Source organism: Miniopterus schreibersii, assembly GCF_964146895.1.
Source record: "Miniopterus schreibersii genome assembly, chromosome: 6".
Lineage (NCBI taxonomy): Eukaryota > Metazoa > Chordata > Mammalia > Chiroptera > Miniopteridae > Miniopterus > Miniopterus schreibersii.
This window is the reverse complement of record NC_138107.1, coordinates 31601187-31620073: the sequence shown is the minus strand read 5'-3', so window position 1 is coordinate 31620073 and position 18887 is coordinate 31601187. Positions and strand designations below refer to the sequence as shown.

At 37.5% G+C, this 18887-nt stretch overlaps 1 protein-coding gene across 10 annotated transcripts in view; it reads right to left on the bottom strand.

Annotated features, from left to right (window-relative positions):
* Positions 1-18887, bottom strand: part of RIMS1 (regulating synaptic membrane exocytosis 1) — a gene marked incomplete at its 5' end in the record, with an annotated part of 385667 nt that overhangs the window by 176273 nt on the left and 190507 nt on the right. For all 10 annotated transcript variants that reach the window (XM_081140483.1, XM_081140457.1, XM_081140459.1 and 7 more), the window contains 2 exons: positions 2293-3158; positions 6585-6925. In XM_081140483.1, the coding sequence (XP_080996609.1) occupies positions 2293-3158; positions 6585-6925 (1207 nt within the window). The remainder of the gene's footprint in view (positions 1-2292; positions 3159-6584; positions 6926-18887) is intronic.

Sequence of the window (18887 nt, the reverse complement as noted above, 5' to 3'; positions counted from 1 at the left end):
ATCTAGATATACCTATCTAGATATGTATGTCAAGGGTTTTCTGCACACCAATTGAGCACATCCATTACTTAACACTTACTTTATTACTTCAGAGGGGGAAAATATGTGTTTAGAAGAATATTTAGGCACAAAACGCAGCAAGAGTCTACTCAGCATCTGACTTTTAAAAAGCCCATAGAGCCCAGCCAGCCTGGCTCAGCAGTTGAACATAAACCTATGATCCAGGAGATCACAGTTCGATTCCCAGTCAGGGCACATGCCTGGGTTTCGGGCTCGATCCCCAGTAGGGGGCATGCAGGAGGCAGCTGATCAATGATTCTCTCATCATTGATGTTTCTATCTCTCTCCCTCTCCCTTTCCCTGAAATCAACAAAGACATATTATTTAAAAAATAATAAATAAATAAATAAAGCCCATAGACAATATGCATAAATAGAGGCATACTGACTTACCATTCAAATATAAGTTATCAGAAGGATGACATTTTTATCAATATAGCATAGACATTTTCCTATTTCAAACTGAGTTAGAAACTCCATCATCTGTAATATCTATTAATGCCTTTAATACCAAACCCCACCATTGTCTAATTAAGACTATCTTTGAACCAACCATTATAATCTCCAGCACCCTGTGACCCTGCACAAGTTACCTAACCTCCATGTTATACATATACATATTTAATTATATCTATGTATGTTTTTATATATACATATACATATACATATATATACATATGATAAATATACATATGTGTGTGTGTATACATATGTGGGGGAGAGAGAAACATTAGTGTGTAGGTTAGAGATAGAGAAGATCAGGAAGCAAAGTGATATTGGTATAAAATTTATAATACTTAGTACATAATTTAACAACTATAAAGCAAGTCAAAACTATGTTAATAGTCATCCCAAAATATAAGTTAATTAACAAACATACAAGGACCCCAGCAGTACAAAGAGAACAATGACGCCTGACCATCAAACTTAGGACTATGGCCAGTTTAAATCTGAGTGAACATTCAAAACAAATACATTTTTATTTTTTAAATTTATTTTTATTTTTTCCATCACCATGTATCCTCTCTATGTCCTCTTCCGCCTCCACCCGCCCCCCTCCCCGACCTGCCTAAATTGAAGTATTTTCTAAACCAGTGTTATTTAAAGGAACTTTCTCTGAGGATCGCTCTTGAGTACTTGCAATGTGACTAGTGCAAGTGGGGAACAATTTTTTTTTTAAGTTTACGTAATTTTACTTAATTTAAATGTAAATAGCTACATGCAGCTATGGTATTGTAGAGGGAAGGTTTAGACAGACAAAAAGGCAGCCTATCACTCAATGTTCCAAAATCTTTTGCAATGTAATAGGTAAAATGAACTCTGTATTCCAGTTACCGTAAATCCAAAGCACAATACATAACATCTTTATGATATAATCTTTGTGAAGAAATTTGTTTACAAATTGTGAGAAAGGCACTTGAAACTTGAAAATTGCTACCTCTGTGAGTGGAGTATTACACCACTTAAGTTTTTTTAAAAAGGTACACTTCCCTTTATCAGGCATAGTTTTGGTTTTCTAGAAAAGGAGCTATTTTTTCCCAGACAAATAAATCCGCCCCAAATTAATAACTTAAAAACGTAAGACATTACTGAATTTTCCAGAATAATAGCACCAAAATCATTAAGAGCTCTTGTAACCCCAATATGGAACTTGAGGCTGTTTTAAAATCCCAGCAAAACCAAAGAACAACAAAACACCAGAAAAGAAAACCTATTCGCTGCAATAGAAGCTGTGAGCTTTCCAAGCCATACTTTCTTCCTTTCCACTTTAATCGAGATATTTTCCTCCACCTTTACTGAGATACGACTGACATGTAGCTCTGGGTAAGTGTAAGGTACACCACACCACGGCTTGAATACCTAGACTGAGAAATGATTGCTACCACCACGTTGGTTATCATCCATCTCATCTAATTACAAAAAAAAAAAAAAAGTTTTCCCTTGGGATGTGAACTTTTAGGATATACTCTTAGCAACTCTCCAACATACCGTACAGCAGTGATAACTGTAGTCACCACACTGCAGGACAAGCCCCCCGTCCTCGCCTGGACAGCTGCCCCCCAGCTCAGCGGCCAGGCCCCTGCGCCCCGCGCAGGCGCCCCGCGGGTCCCGGCGCAGGCGCCCCGCCCACCCGCGCCCGCCCACCCGCGCCCGCCGCCCGCCGCCCGCCGCCCGCCGCCCGCCGCCCGCCGCCCGCCGCCCGCCGCCCGCCCCGCGCGGCCCCGCCCCTCACCTTTCTCGCTGACGCTCTCGCTCTCCAGCTCCACGTCCTCGCAGCTCGTGTACTCCGGCGTGGACACGCCCTCCTCCTCCGAGCTGCTCACCGACATCTGCCGCTTCTTGCCGCCCCTCTTGGGCCGGTGCGGCTTGGGCGGGGACGGCCGCACGGACTCGGACTGGTCGGAGCTCAGCGAGTCGTTCCGCAGCATGGTCTCCACCTTCTCGCGCTTGGCCTTGCGGATGAGCACGGCCGAGCCGGGCTCCAGGCGGCTCTGCTTCCTGAGGGGCTCCTGCGCCTTGGGCTCCGGGGCGGGCGCGGGGACCGGCCCATGCCGGGGCGCCGGCGGGCTGTGGTTCGTTAGCGGCTTGGCGCCCGGCGCCCTGGCCTCCGCGGTCCTCTCGGCCGCGTAGGGCCGCGGCGAGTCGGGCTGCGGGGCCCTGGCGGCGGCCGGGGCGCGCTTGCCGGCCTTGCTGTCGGGCGGCGCGGCGCCCGCCTCGGTGTGCGGGAGCGACACGTCGCTGTGGCGCCGCTCGTGCCTCGCGCGGGACACCCGGGCGTGCATGCGCATCTGCTGCTCCTCGGGCTGCGGCTTCACCGGGTACCGCGCCAGGTTCGGGTCGCTGCGGTACCGCGTCTGGTACTCCTCGCTCCTCTGCTTCTCCTCCGCCGCCGCCTTGCCCTCCTGCCGTTTGTCCGGCAGGTCGGGGTAGTCCTGGGACCGCCCTTTCTCCAGCCGCCGGCTGTCCCGCCGCTCCCGCCGCTCCCGGTCTTCCGCGGGCCCCTCGGCGGGCTGCGCCGCGGCCTTGGGCGCGCGTTTCCGCAGCTCGCTCTTCGCGGCGCCTTTGCCGTTCTGCTCGGCGAGCCCCGGGGTCTTCTTCCTGAGATACACAAAGGAACGTCAGGGACAGCGGCGTGTGCAGCCCCGGGCGAAGGCCGGGCCTTCGTATCCTGCTTGAAATCCTTTCAAACAATCACTTAAAGTCCATGTCTGATTAAAAAGCGGCAGGATAAGGAACCATCTTAAACCTGTGTATCTGACTAGCCTTCGAAATAAGGCTCCTTCCATTACAGTCTGCTCAGGGACTTTAGAAATTGTTTGCACATTTAAAATTCTCTCTGTATTAACCAGACCGATACATTCATTCAATAAATGAATAAGTTGTATGCTCACCACTGCTTGAGAATCAAAGACTAAAAATGTTTTCGATGAAACTAATATAGGTAGTAATGTAGGAGAAAAAGAATATAAACATCAATTCAAAACAGATATATATACTTGATATATATTTGGACTGTATTTATTGGCAATCTTTTATTGTAACTGAAACTTAAAGAAATGTGAATACAAGTGGGTCCATTTCACAAATCCAATCTAATAGCATTTCTTCAATAGTAGGAACAAAAGTAATTTTAACGAGATGATGTACACCCAAACATCTTTTTAGGAAGTTGGTTAGGAAAAAAAATGCCTGAACCTTAACCTTTATTTTACCTTCCATTGGCCAAAATAATAGAAATGTTGAAAAATTTGAAATTAATACTCATTTTTCCTTCCCTCTCCCTCTCCCTGATTTCAGAACAGTGCAAAAGAAAAAAACTGTCTTGTTTTCTACTTTTCTCTCTGTCCTGTTGAAGACACTGGCAAGATGAAAGGAAAAGGGTTTGGAGTTCTTTGAATCTTATAGATGTATCAATCATTCAGTTGCTCCTTGCAGCCCTTCTCTGCACCTGATTTTGGAAAGGTCCAGCAACTATTCCAGAAGTTACAAAAAGTAGGTGGCTTGGCTAAGCATTCTCACACTGTATGATCTATGCAATTAGAAATGAAGACAACCTAAGGCTCTCTTTGGAATCCTGACTTCCACTGAGAGGGCTTTCCAGAGGGAGCATCGTTTGGCTAGAAGTCCCAAAGCAGAAGTAATAAACAAAAATCAAGGAAAAATACAACATGAGAAAAAGTAGGGCAAATTCCATTGTGGATTACCAAAGTAGTAATTGTTGAGACAGGTTAAGTATCCGCTTGAGGAGGGGCTAGCGATGCTGAAAAGAAAGAGCCAAGGGTTTCACGTGGCGTGGGAAAGCAAAAGGAAAACATGACAAATTCTGCTTCAGATTACATTGGGCCCTTGAAGTGAAAGGGATTTTCATCAGAAGGTGGAATGGCAAGGGTGGCATTGTAAGGGGTTTAATCGAATCCATATTAATCATTATCAAATAGAGTTTTCATAAGAGCATGATGATTGTACTGCAGTCATTTAATAGCTCATTAAGGCATAGTTGATCTCATTAGAAGCTTATATTGTGTTAATTTACTGTTCCTGAAATGCCGATAAATAATGCTTACCTTGCACAATTCATATGAGGCTTAAAGGAGACACCATCTGTGAAAATGCTTTATGAAAAGAGAGTATTATGAAAATGGAAGGAGTTCTCCAGTCTGATTCTTTGCTGTACTGACTTTTTCTCACCTCTACCTTTAATTGTTCCATTTCCACTAGCTCCTGATGAGTGTGTAAAATATGATCAAGAATTCGTCAATAATTTAAAACAAACAAAATGCCATTTTTTCAATCTTGCTCCTCTCCCTGAAGTTGTCACCTGCCTCTCTTTTTCTTCTGATGCACTCTCAATGTCCTTGCTCTTAAGTATTTACATAATCAGCAAGAAATTTGTATAATCACAAGGACATTTGCCCCATCAATTGTCTTCAGATTTCATCTAAAAGTTAAAATTCTTTTCTCAGTCCTCATTTTTGAATTTTTTAAACTTTTTACCACATGTCATAAACAAGATTCGTATTTTCTCTTTAGAAACTTTATAGCACCAATTTGTTATTTAAAGATACCATTTTCTGACCAGTCCCAAATTGCATCTTTGATATATTTTTTTCTTAAAACACATCAGTTTGTCACTAAAAGCTATTAATTGTCTATTAATTGAGTTACCTCTGGTGTTCTTTCTGTTTTCTTTCCACATAGTTTATGTACACTCATTTTCTCTTCCTGTAATGTCCTCCTACCTACCTTACAACTCCTGGATACCCTATGAAACTTAATTCAGAATGCACTTCCTCTTTCCTGCAGCTACCAAAATACTATACGTATTTTCTAGTTTTGATTAAATGAGCCTTCTGGTACAGTTCATTGCCCTAGGATATTGTGTGGTATCTTCCCTAGGATCTGTGAGATCGTGCCCTAATCGTCTTTATACTCTCTGATTCCTGGCACAGTGTTTGCTTATAGTAAATATACAATGGCTATTGGCTTGAATAATAGCTACATTTACTGAATGTTTACCATGTGCCAGCTTCTGAACACATGTTCTCATTTAATCCTGCCACAACCCCATAAGGTGGGTTGTTGTTACTAGTGTGGCAGAGTCAGAACTGGAATCTAGATCTGTTTAACTTTGAAGTCCTTGATTTTATTTATGGGCTTCTGTTTGAAAAAGGGGAGCAAAGGCCTTCCTTGGAGCCAAAAGCAGCCAAGCCTGCCCTTAACAATAGTCAGTCCCCCAAACTACCAAGGGTGTGAAGAAAAGGGCTATGTACTCCTTGTTAACATTGTCTCCCAGTGCAAAGCTTCCTGTCTAGTCATAAATACATTGTTTGAATGAATGAATGAATCCATTGAAATAAATTATCTGATCATGTTAGCCCATGCTTAAAATCCTCAGTGGCCTTCCATTGTTCCTAGGATGAAATCTATAAAATTTAACCTGGCCAAAAGGCCCAGTGTGACCCAGGACCTGATAACCTCTGCTACTCACACTCTAGCCAGTGGGCATCCTTAGGTTTTTCCATCAGCCTTTTCTTCAGACCACATGCCCTTACATATACCTGGAACCCCCATCCCACTCTTCACCTGTTTAATTCCTAGTCACTTTTCAGAGCTCAGCATAAACGAAATGTCCTCAAAGAAGCCTTTGATAATGTACCCACACGCCCTCCACTGGGTCAGGTGCCCCCATCATATTCTCTCAGAGCATACTTTCAATTAAAGGACTAATTTTATAAGTGAATAAATGATCTAAAAGCTTTGCTGAATTCAAGGTTTGAAGTTAGTAGCCCAACTGGGTGACTTGTTTATATATGTGCATACTGACAGAGAAACTTCTCAACAAAGGTCTCCGAAGACATGATACATTCTAGAGAGAAACAAAGCACCTCATGCCTGTTGTCACCTTCCATGTGGGGCCTGAGAAGTATCGCCTCCACACGTCTTTCTTAGTAACTGTTAAGTTCTTGAGAATGGGTTGTCAATACAAGACCTTGCCTTTTGCTTACAGAGTTGATGAACTATTACCTCTCTCTTGGAGGTTCACTTCTAGACCTGGATGCAGCCTGCTTCTGTTCTGGCCCCACGGCTTGCTGGGAGGGCTCAGCCCCTTTGCTCCTGTCTGGCTGTGCACTGGGAGGAGCCGTGTCCTGGGAGGAGGCAGCTGCTGTGCTCAGGGGAGTCTGAGACCGTGATCGCTCTTGGAGCCGTGCTTTCTTTTCTCTGGGTACCTCAGAACCAGCACCTGTAGCTGTGTCACTTAGGGTTCCATCCTGACTGGGCTGCTGAGGGCCACTTCCAAAGAACCAGGCCCCAGATTTGGTTAAGATTTCCTGTTGCTTTCGACATAAATTGCATACCCACATAACCTATTTGAAGAAGAGAGAACAGTATAAATTTTCTATGCCATTTGGAAATAATTTATTTTCATTGAACTAAAATATCTTTTAAGGAAGAAATGGTTGTCATTGTCATATTTATCCTTGTAAATTTCTTGTGAGAAATTTGCACAAGTCACAGTCAAGTATATGAAATCACAGTGCCTCTGGGTAACCTTTTCCTTGCCATTCTAACCCTATGATTCTGAGTTTCCTTTTACCATATATCCAAAACATTTAGTATGACTAACCCTGAAGTGTCATTTAAAATACTGTAACTAAAATGTTCTAAGAGGGTAGCTGAGTGATTAGAAAAATACTGTAAGGAGCTATAGAATTAGTATTTATGTACATAAAGTTCAGTATCTCAAAGGATTTAGAAGGTATCTGTTTTTTCAAAAATCACCCATTACTAAAGCCAATATTAAAATATGTTCTTATGGACAAAAAAACAATAAAAGGAGGTGCAAAAAAAGGTCAAGCTGTGTATTTATTTTCTCTAGTTTATTAGTAGAAAACTAACCTCAAGTTTATTGTATGCTATTAAATATAATTTTCCACCCACATATTTACTAAATCAGTAAATCTGGGGCTGGGTTTATTCATATGTGACACTCTGATATAGTTTCCACCAGGAGAGCTGTTTTGGACGAGTCACTTAGAAACACATCCACTGATAAATCATAAGGTGTATGACCACTTAAAATAAATATACATGCTCTCCTCCTGGTGACATTTAAAATGAATGTAATAATGAAGACAATGATGACAATAGAAATAATAATAACAGTGAACACCCAGCAGACACAGAGCTGAGACTGGTGCCTGCAGGCCCACGAGCCTTCTCTTCTAGTATCCCCAGTACCTCTACTTCGTGGTGAGTTCATCTTGCTACCCCAGCTGATTTCCTTTGAATGTACTTTCATTTTTCTTTGTATTTAAGAAATGACACCCCCCCCAGGAAAAAACTGATCACCAAACTCTAGGCTCTCATTTTCACAAACACGACTTCAGTCAACATTACTCAAAAATATCACATAAGGATGAATAAATCCTAGATACATTACATGAGAAACAATGAGTAAAAGAAGCTTTGTTTATTTGGCAAAAAGAAGAAAATGTACAACTGAAACATTCAGATGGACAGGAGGAAAATTATAACTGAAGCCATAAAATTTGATAAAAGCTAAAGTGAGACTATGAAAAATAGGGAGAAAAGTAATACATTTTTAACATAGAAAATATTTCAGATAAACTGCTAAAAATTGCTGCTTTTTGTAAGTGAGGAAACGCAGATGAATACAGGGTGGGGCAAAAGTATGGAAAATAAGACAATGATTAATAAATAATAAAAAATAAACTGCGTTTCACGTACTCATAACTCTAAATCTAGTTTTGCCCCACCCTATATGGAAAAACTAAGCCTTAAAGATATTTGCAAAAGATATTTAAGATTGTTAAAGCTTAATTCATTCCTCCACATTTCCTCAGATCACAAAATGAACTAGGTTCACAAAAGTAGTTAGGTAGACATAGTATCTACATACTCTTATAATCAATATCACAGAATTACCATCTGTTAAAATGTTAACAAGATGAGCAACGCATTACATAAGCCTATATCAAAATAAAGGATTTATGGAATTCATCTTCAGTTTCCAAATAAGGCTATATTATGCTCAATGTACTATCTCATTATGTCATAGATAAGGTCCCTCAGAAGTGCTGATGGGTTGTACATGGACATATCAAAGATAGCATCTAGGGAGCAATGTCCCAGCACCATGACCTCCATGCACAGTGACATTGATTCTCCTCTGCCTAGACCTTGGGTGGGGACAGGTGATGTGCTTCCTCCCTAGTTGCTTCTTTAGCTGACAGGACAGTGATGAGCAGGTCTGAAACCATACCATATGCAGTAAGTCCTCACTTAAAGTCACTGATAGGTTCTGCAACTTTAAGTGAAACAACAAATAACCACCAAACATACCACGAGCTAACTGATATAAACAGGAGTTACTTTCCTATGGCATCTCATCAATGTTATAAGGAAACAACACTGAAGAAATAACATTATTCCAGGACCTGCTGTATTAAGGAGATGGGTATAAAACACTGGCTATTTTACATCAACTGAGTAGACATTAAATTTGTATTTATTACATTAATTATATGCAAAATATTATTCATAACCTAAATTAAGTCCTTTTCTACAAAAATAGTAAACCATCCTTAAGATAAATCCATAAATTTCCTTTAAAATTGTACAGAAAAACAATAAAATTTACAATTAATACAAGGATTCCAAAGTGGAACAAAAGGGCAGAAAGGAGAATAATAATACTGATTTTAAAAAAAAGAGCAAAGACTGTTCACTTCATCGTGCACTTTTATATTTTCTAGAAAATTCTTATCTTGATTTCTTTGCATTTTTAAATGTTAGAAAGATGGGCCAGTAAGAAGTAATTGCCAGATTTGGGAAAGTTCCAAATTTTGACTATGTGCAGAATTGCTACAGGATCAATAAAACTAAACAAAATGTAGTTATTAATTTTAGTTAAATTTAACAATTCATTTAATATCATTTTAAATTTATTTAAAAGGTTACAGTTAGAGGGTAAGTAGAAACAGCTACTTTAATATTTTCAATCTATTATTTATTCATTTATGTCTGTGATGTTTTATTTTTGATGTTTTGTCTATTTTTAACACTTAGGGATATATTGTTTAATTCCAAATATTATCCTATACTTTATTTTCATGTGCATCACAGCATTTTTAGATTTATATTTTAAAATTAATTACAAATGTGGTCAATCTATCCTCTAATTTGAAAGCAAAGTTAACTATAAAAAAGTCAAAATATTTTTATTAAAATGTTACCTCCCAATCTCAATTAATAGCTATATAAATTACTCCTGCCACAAAGTTTACAAATAAAAAAGAAATTGCTTATATGAGTTGTAAAGAAAGTATATTTTTTCTCATATCTTTCAAAATAGTTTATATCAAACATTACAGACATGTATAAAAATGAGCCAAATGGTTACTAAGAATTATGAATGTTTAAAGATTCTCTTTTTGAATTTAGTACTAAATATCATTATGCTTGCCTGGAACTATATAGATAACCCAAAAGTGGGATGGGGAACCTTTTAAACTAATTTTTAAAAAGAGCATAAGGCAATTATTTTTACACACAAAAAAACAAGCAAAACCTATTTATTTCACACACACACACACACACACACACACCCCTATCTTTTAGAGACTGCACTATATAGGATTATACCCTGATAAAGTACCCTGGGATGTGGCCCATACCAATCCAAACTAAAGCAGGTCTGTGTAATGACTTAGCTTAATAATTTACAAATGTTAAGCAACCAAATAAATACAAACTCAAATAAAAGATTATCATGATGTTACATGGCTTCTGAAAGTCTATGCCATACATCAGAAATAGGAAGAATATTTGAAAATTTTATTCTGACCTTTTGATCTAACAGCATTTAAATTTTACCTTCCCACTTAATGAATACTTAAGAAATACAGTAGATCGTTTTATAAAACCACAGAAATATTTTACCCAAAGAAATAAAAAACACTCCATATATAATATATATGTGTATATATGTGTGTGTGTGTGTGTGTGTATAGAGAGAGAGAGAAAGAGAGAAGATGAATGAATGAATATGAATTCCATAGATAAAATTGAGAGTTTGGCAGAAAATGTTATTCATATGGAAGAAATACTTTACACTTGCCTTCACATGAAATGTTTATAGAACCAGGAACACAGAGCAGAAAAAATGTGCCTTAGATTTACTGTTGATGATGTTACTGAGGTGAACCATGACAAAGAAGTACAGAATTCTTATATTAACAATGTCTTGCTTATAAGAATCTATTTGAGGTATTTAGTATTATTGCATAAAGAATAAATATAAGCATGAAGATTTTTTTAAAAAAAGATAACCTGTGTTTACATTTTCCTTCTATATTTTACACATAAATTTTAAAATTGACTTTTGTTTAATACTATACTTTATTCAAAAAATGTTTATACTACATTTTATGTCAGTTGTGGCACAAGAAGAAACAGAAAACCCAAATAGCCTTAAACTAGTAAAGAAGTTGAATTCATAGTAAAAAGACAAAAAGATGAATTCATAATTAAAGAACAATTTACAATGAAAATTCCAGAACCAGCTATCTTCACTGGAAATTTTTTTTTAATATTAAAAGAGTAAATGATACAAATCTTACATAAACATTTGTTGTTAAAAAAGAGTAAGAGGAACTACTTCCAGTTTTGAACTCATTTTATCAAGTCGGTGTTCCCTTAATACTAAACCCCTGATACAAGGAACCCTGTGAAAAGAAAAGAAGAAAAGAGAAAAGAAAAGAAAAGAAAAGAAAAGAAAAGAAAAGAAAAGAAAAGAAAAGAAAAGAAAAGAGAAGAGAAGAAAAGAAAAGAAAAGAAAGAAGAAAAGAAAAGAAAAGAAAAGAAAAAAGAAAAGAAGAAAAGAAAAGAAAAAAGAAAAGAAAAGAAAAGAAAAGGGAGGGGGAGGGGGAGGGGAGAGGGAGGAGAGGGAGGAGAGGAGGAGGAGGGGAGGGGAGGGGAGGGGAGGGGAGGGGAGGGGAGGGGAGGGGAGGGGAGGGGAGGGGAGGGGAGGGGAGGGGAGGGGAGGGGAGGGGAGGGGAGGGGAGGGGAGGGGAGGGGAGGGGAGGGGAGGGGAGGGGAGGGGAGGGGAGGGGAGGGGAGAGGAGAGGAGAGGAGAGGAGAGGAGAGGAGAGGAGAGGAGAGGAGAGGAGAGGAGAGGAGAGGAGAGGAGAGGAGAGGAGAGGAGAGGAGAGGAGAGGAGAGGAGAGGAGAGGAGAGGAGAGGAGAGGAAAAAAAAAGCACTATATCCGTCTTACAAATAATTATACATCAATAAATTGACAACACAATAGAAATGGATACATTTTTAGAACATACAACCTTCCAAGACCGAATCATGAAGAAACAGAAAATCTGCACAGACTGATTACTAGTAAGGTAATTGAATCAGTATTCAAAAGCCTTTCAACAAACAAAAGCCCAGAGAGCTTCATGGTAAATTATACCAAATATTCAAAGAAGATTTGATACCAATATTCAAACTCTTCCAAGAGTAGAAGAAGCTAAAACACTTCCAAACTCACCTTAGCAGGCGAGCCTTACCTTGATACCTAAAGCAGACAAGCCTCCCCCCAAATCACAGGCCAACATCCCTAACTAACATGAGTAAAAAAATCTCCAGCAAAATATTAGCAAAATGAATTCAATAATACCTTAAAAGGATCATACACCATGATCAAGTGAGATTTATTCCAGGGATGCAAGGAAGGTTCAACATCCACAAATCAGTTGGTGTGATACACCATATTAACAAAACGATGGATGAAAATCCTATGATCATCCCACACATGCAGAAGAACGTGACAAAAGTCAACATCCATTTATGACTAAACTTTTAACAAAGAGGATACAGAGGGAACTTACCCCAACATAATAAAACCATATATGACAAGCCCACAGCTAACATCATGCTTAATGGTGAAAAGGATGCCTACTCTTGCCACTTTTACTCAATATAGTATTAGAAGTTCTAGCCAGAACAGTTAGGCATGAAAAAGCACCCAAATTAGAAGGGAAGAAGTGTCACTGTTTGCAAATGTAATGATATTGTATTAGAACTCCCTAAAGACCCTACCAAAAAGTTGTTAGAATAAACAAGATCAGTAAAGTTGCAGTATACAAAATAAATATACAAAAATCTGTTGCATACACTAATAAAAAACTATAAGAGAAAAATTAAAAAACATTTCCTTTACAATTGCATCAAAAAGAATAAAATACCTGGGGATAAATTTAACCAAGGAGGTGAACAATTGTGTACGCTGAAAACTATAGGAATTAATGAAAGAAACTGAAAATGATAAAATTAAATAGATATTTTCTGCTCATGGGTTGGAAAAACAAATATTGGTAAAATGTCCATACTATTCAACGCAATCTCAGATTCAATCCCTATTAAAATTCCAATGACCTTTTCAAAGAAATAGAACAAATAATTATTAAATTTGTATGAAACCCCAAAAGACCCCAAACAGCTAAAGTGATATTAAGAGAAAAAAACAAACAAAAACCCAACAATATTGGAGGTATCACACTCCCAGATTTCAAACTATATTACTAAGCTATAAAATCAAAATAGAATGTTACTGGCATAAAAACAGACACATAGTTCAACTGAACAGTATAGAGAGCTCAGAAATGACCAAGCATATGAAGCCCATTAATATACAACAAAGGAACCAAGAATATGCAATGGGGAAAGGACAATCTCTTCAATAATAAGTGTAGGAAAAACTGGAGAAACACATGCAAAAGAGGAAAATTTGACCACTATCTTCAACATGGATTATTGACTTGAATATAAAACCTGAAACCATAATAGTCTTAGAAGAAAACAAAGGCAGTTAGTTCCTTGCCATCAGTTTTAGTGATGATTTTTTAAAAAATCTGACACCAAAAGCAAAGGCAACAGAAGCAAAATTAATAAGTGGGGATACATCAAACTAAAAAGCTTCTGCATAGCAAAGGAAATCATCAACAAAGTGAAAGGCAACCCACTGAATGGGAGAAAGTATTTGCAAATCATATATCTCATAAGGGGTTAACATCCAAAGTATATAAAGAACTCATACAACTAAAAAAAAAAAAAGTGATTAAAAAAATGGGTAGTTGATCTCAATAGACATTTTTCCAAAGAAGACATACAGATGGCCAACAGGCACATGAAAAGATACTCAACATCACTAATCATCAGGGAAATCCCACTCAAAACCACACACCTGTTAGAACGGCGGTTATCAAGAAGAAGAAATGTATTGGCAAAGATGTGGAGAAAAGAGAAGCCTTGTGCTTTGTTGGTGGGAGTGTAAATTGTTGCAGTGATTCTGGAAAATGGTATGGATGTTCCTCAAAAAATTAAAAATAGAACTGTCATAAGATCCAGCAAGTTCATTTCTGGGTATTTACTCGAAGAAAAAAAAACACTAAGTTAAGAAGATATATGCATCCCCTTGTTCAAAGCAGCATTCTTTACATTAGCTAAGATATAGAAACATCGTAACTGTACATTGGTAGATGAAAATGTGAGATGTGTATATATATATGTGTGTATATATATGAGTGACAATGTGATATATCACATATCAACTGAACATCCACATGGTACAATAGGCAAAATTCTGTGTTCATCAATAAGGTTTCAAATGAATGCCTTTCTCTCCCTGCCTTCAGAATCATACTCTAAGCCCACAGAAGCTGTGAAGCGGTACACATTCTACATTCCACTGTTGGCAGCCTCTTGACTCCATCAAGTTTTCCTTCTCTCTGCAATTGGCCACTCTTCTCAAACACCAGCGCCATATGGTTGAGACTCTGTCAACCCAGTATTTTGCTTTTGAATCCCTTTTTGATGCCAGATCTCATGAAGCAATTAAAACTAATCATCTTTCCTGCACAACTATGAAGTTAAACAATTTTCTGTTTGGATATGCCTTATTAATTGAAACAGAAACAGGACTAACTCCACATTCCAGTTTCCTAAAATGTCTTTCTTCCTCCAAGGAACCATTGCCAACCAGATAGGAATTATATATCTTTCTACTCCTAGTTTTGAGCTAAACATTATATTCAAGAGCATTTTATGACTGTACATGCTAGAAAAAAACTGAAACATCTTTTATTTAAAAAAACAAAAATGAAAGAAAACATAGTAACACCAATCACCATTAACACTGTGTTGTAGACACAAGTTTATAGACCACAAACCAACATATCACAACTAACATAATCACAGTCATCAAAGAACTTGAAAAAATGGCTTGTTTAATAAAACTGTACCATGGAGAAAGCTTTTAGAATAAATTCTCCTATTACTAATAAATTAACATTGTCTTAGTTTTCACCATGTACTTCATTTTTGATCCCCCCCTAACTCCATACATATTATTCCTGGAGGTGATGTTTACTGAAACTGTCATCTATTTTCAAGGTTTTGTAAAGTTTTTGTAAAGTGTTCTCCTGCTGTTTATTTCACACCTGCTAACATAATCCTTCCTTTCTGTTGCTCTGTTTAGTTACCTTGGAAATGATATCATAACATAGCAGAAACACCTGTCACTGCAAGATGATGCCTGCTTAATTTTAAGCTGGAGTTAACCTCATTCCTGTATATATATTGAAAAAATGTCATTTGACACAGGTTTCACACTGAGAAAGTCTGCAACCACTCATAAATATATATGTATTTTTTCCTTAGTATTGTATATGATCCAGATATAAGTTCTGATGGATTTTTGAAATAAATATGAATGGTTAAGGTTTCACACAGAAAAGTCTGCAACCAGTCATAAAAAACACACAATCTTTTCCTTATTACTGCATATGATCTGGAAATGAGTTCTGATGGACTTTTAGAATAAATACAAATGGTTATCTAGTTTTGTCAGGAAACGGAAAGATGCCATTTTATAGATGAGGAATCTACTCTCTAACCTGTTTAAAAAAACATACTGATTATTTTATTGTTTTGCTACTTTCTGTCAATCACTTTAAAATAACAAAATATCTCCGATTTTGATCCAAGGAATGACAAACGTGTTTTCATTAAAATGGTACAGTGAGGGGAAAAAACAGTCTTTAGAGTTAGGCATACCTCATTTACTGCTTTTTGAAATACAGTAAGTCAGTCAATTTACCTTTCTAGGCTTAAGCTTCCTCCTCTGTAAATTGAGGACAATAATACTTAACTTGCTATTTTTTCTTTTTTTTTTTGGCTGAAAGAGATAATTCCTGTAAAGCGGCTAGAACATGCTTGATATTTACAGGGAGGTTGAATTAATTTCCCCTCACATACTCAGTTTACAAGTATTAAAATAATGATCTCTTCTAAGACCAAAAAATTTAAGCCCCACTAACTAAGGCAAATGCAGAATTTCATAATTGGTTTAGAAGCATGGTATAAAATATTTTATCAAAAGAATGCAAATAATAAATATTTTTATTACCAGAAAGTTAGAACTTGAAAGAAGTTTATAGGTCACCTAATTCAATACCCATCCCCTCCCAGGAAAGGAAACTGCATTTAAATCACTTGCCCACAGTGACATTTGATTAACAGCTCAACTGAGCTTAGAACAGACCACTTTAATCCAACTCTAGTGATTTAGCCTTTTTACCACCAGCCTCCTTTATGCCACTGCTCTGTTAAGCACATTAAATTCTGAAAAACACATATTTGAAATAACACCAAGGAATATTTTTCACTATCTTTAAATACTTAGTTAAAAGCTTAGAGTGTCAGTATTTACCATTCCATGAGTTATTCAAATTGTGTGGTAAAGTTTAAATAACTTTATAAAATGTCAACAAATAATTAACTAGGACCCTCTTTGTTTGAAGGAAATTTTGACTCCTTTGAATACTAAGCATACTGGCCACCATTCAAGGCTATCATTCTTTGGGAAAATATAACATTTTAATGATATCTTTGCCTCAAAATACAGCCTCTAATTTACTAAGTGTAACAATAATGGTTTCTAAAACCTACTAGTCAATGACTTAAATACTCATAGCTTGGAAGTATATTTAAACCTTTTTGGGACAGAGGGAATTATAAAAATTAACAACCTAGAAAGCCCCTTGGGAGCTACTCTCTGTTAACAGCATGTTGATGGCTGCCAAGCACAGCTCACCTGCACTGTGTCATTGGTGCTGGGGAGGGGTGAGCATTTTATTTATGTTATTCCCAGCAGAGATCTCTTAGATCAGATCGCTTCTCAGTGAACCTCTAACCAAACTCCAAAACCGTGCTGTTCAACAGTTAACTTTACAACTGTTTCAAATAATTTGTTAAACTCTCTAATAGTGAAAAATGATCTATTCATGGACAATGTGCAGAATGGTCTATCAAAATATTGTTCGCAATGTTGGAATTCACATCCACCCCAGATTATAAGACATGTAAAACCTTCTGCTCATCAGTTAGGTAAATTAGTAAATTATCAAGTTCTTTCTGCCATTCTGAGGAAGGAGAGGGAACACTGCCACCCTAAGGAATGATTCTTCTCTCTTTATTCCCAAATTTCTTTTTTTATCCCCTAAACCCTTGGGAGGACTACTTACTTTTACTAAAAAGTAGATCTTTTCCTATATATTACAATAGGAAAACAGTTATACTTTATATATTATGTAAATATTGATGTCTCTTAAGGACAGAGGTACAAATATGAACTAAGATAGTCACTTAAGTTTTGATAACCTGGACACAGGAAATACTTTAGATGCTTTAATTTCTGATCTGAACACCTCTGGGCTGGGAGAGGTCCGATGGCATGAATACACATAACCACATAACCGGTGTCTGCTCTCCTGCGGAGAAGTGAGGGTGTCCTTTCTCATACACACAAACAAAACAAAAATAACCACTGTCAGGAGCTTAAGGCATTAAGTTGTAAATATAATAATCACACCAGGTAGAAATATTAAGCCATAATATATCTTATATGTAATAGGAATTATTTCCTCTCTCTAGCACTTCGTCACTTCTGCCAGGCATATCATAACATATCCTTTAAAAATTCTAAATGTGCTGAATTACCTTAAACCGATGCGGTATCTAGATATCCTCCCTACAGACTGTCTGTCTCTGTTTATGCATGCTATCCACATTATTTCTGATTTCATTCGCTTACTACTAGGAAGATAGGATTACACATGAACTGGAACAATAGTGTTTCTTGTTGGGAATTATAAATTTAAGAACACTACTGTAAAGTGAAGAAAAACATTTTTTAAAAAAAGTTTTTGACAAAGTGATTTTTTTGAATCAACAGGAAAGGCTGCCGTAAAAGAAGTCATTACTTTTTATTGTAGATCAGGGATTAGAACAGTTTGCTCGACCAATATAGCTCCACTTGGTCACAAATCAGATATCCATGAGAATGAGGAGTGTTTTTCCTCCCGTGTAACATAAACAAGGGAGGTTGTCTTTAGTCTGTTTGGACCAAAGCCATAGTTATCCCACAAAGTTAAACACAAAATAATTAACTTGTTTCCTTCATCCCTATTCATGGAACACCTTACCTTATCTAAAAGGAAGGTCTTCAATTTAATTTAAATTTATACTGGTTTAGGTCATTTGAAGAATGTAACTCAAGACATGCTGTTGGATTAATTTGGAAAGGTGAGAGATTGATTTGTATTTGATCAATGATTTTTTAAATAACTAAATAAAACAATATACACATTAGGGACTCCCATACATACTTTTGGAGAAGGAAAAAAACAGTAAAAATAAATAATTAAAAATAAAGATAAAGATTAAAATTACAATCGGAAATATTCCTTTCATATAATATCAGACAACTATTATAATCTAGTTCATTCATTTCCCATTCAACAAATATTATTCAGTGTCTATTCCGTGCCAGGTATTAATCAGGAAACAAGGCCCCATTATCATGAAGCTTATATATTCTCGTGGGAAGGAGCAAACAGTAAAAGATGCACTGAGCATATACACCATGTTAGGCAGCGCTGTAAGAAACATTACTTGGAATAAAGGGCAGGGATGGGCAGGAGTGGTAGGTGGGGGGGCTCTTTTAGGAGTTTTCAGGAAGGGCATTTCTAATGAGGTGCCAACTGCCAAATAACCAGAGGCACAAACTGTGGGCCAAACTGATATATGAAAGAGCATTCTAGGGAAAGGAAACTGAAGTGCAAAGGCCTTGCTTGGTGTGTTTGTGAACAGCAAAGGGGTCAGCGTGCCAGTCTCTCCCCATATGTATCCTTCTAATACTAGATAGATTAGATAGATGATGATGATGATAGATAGATGATAGATAGATAGAT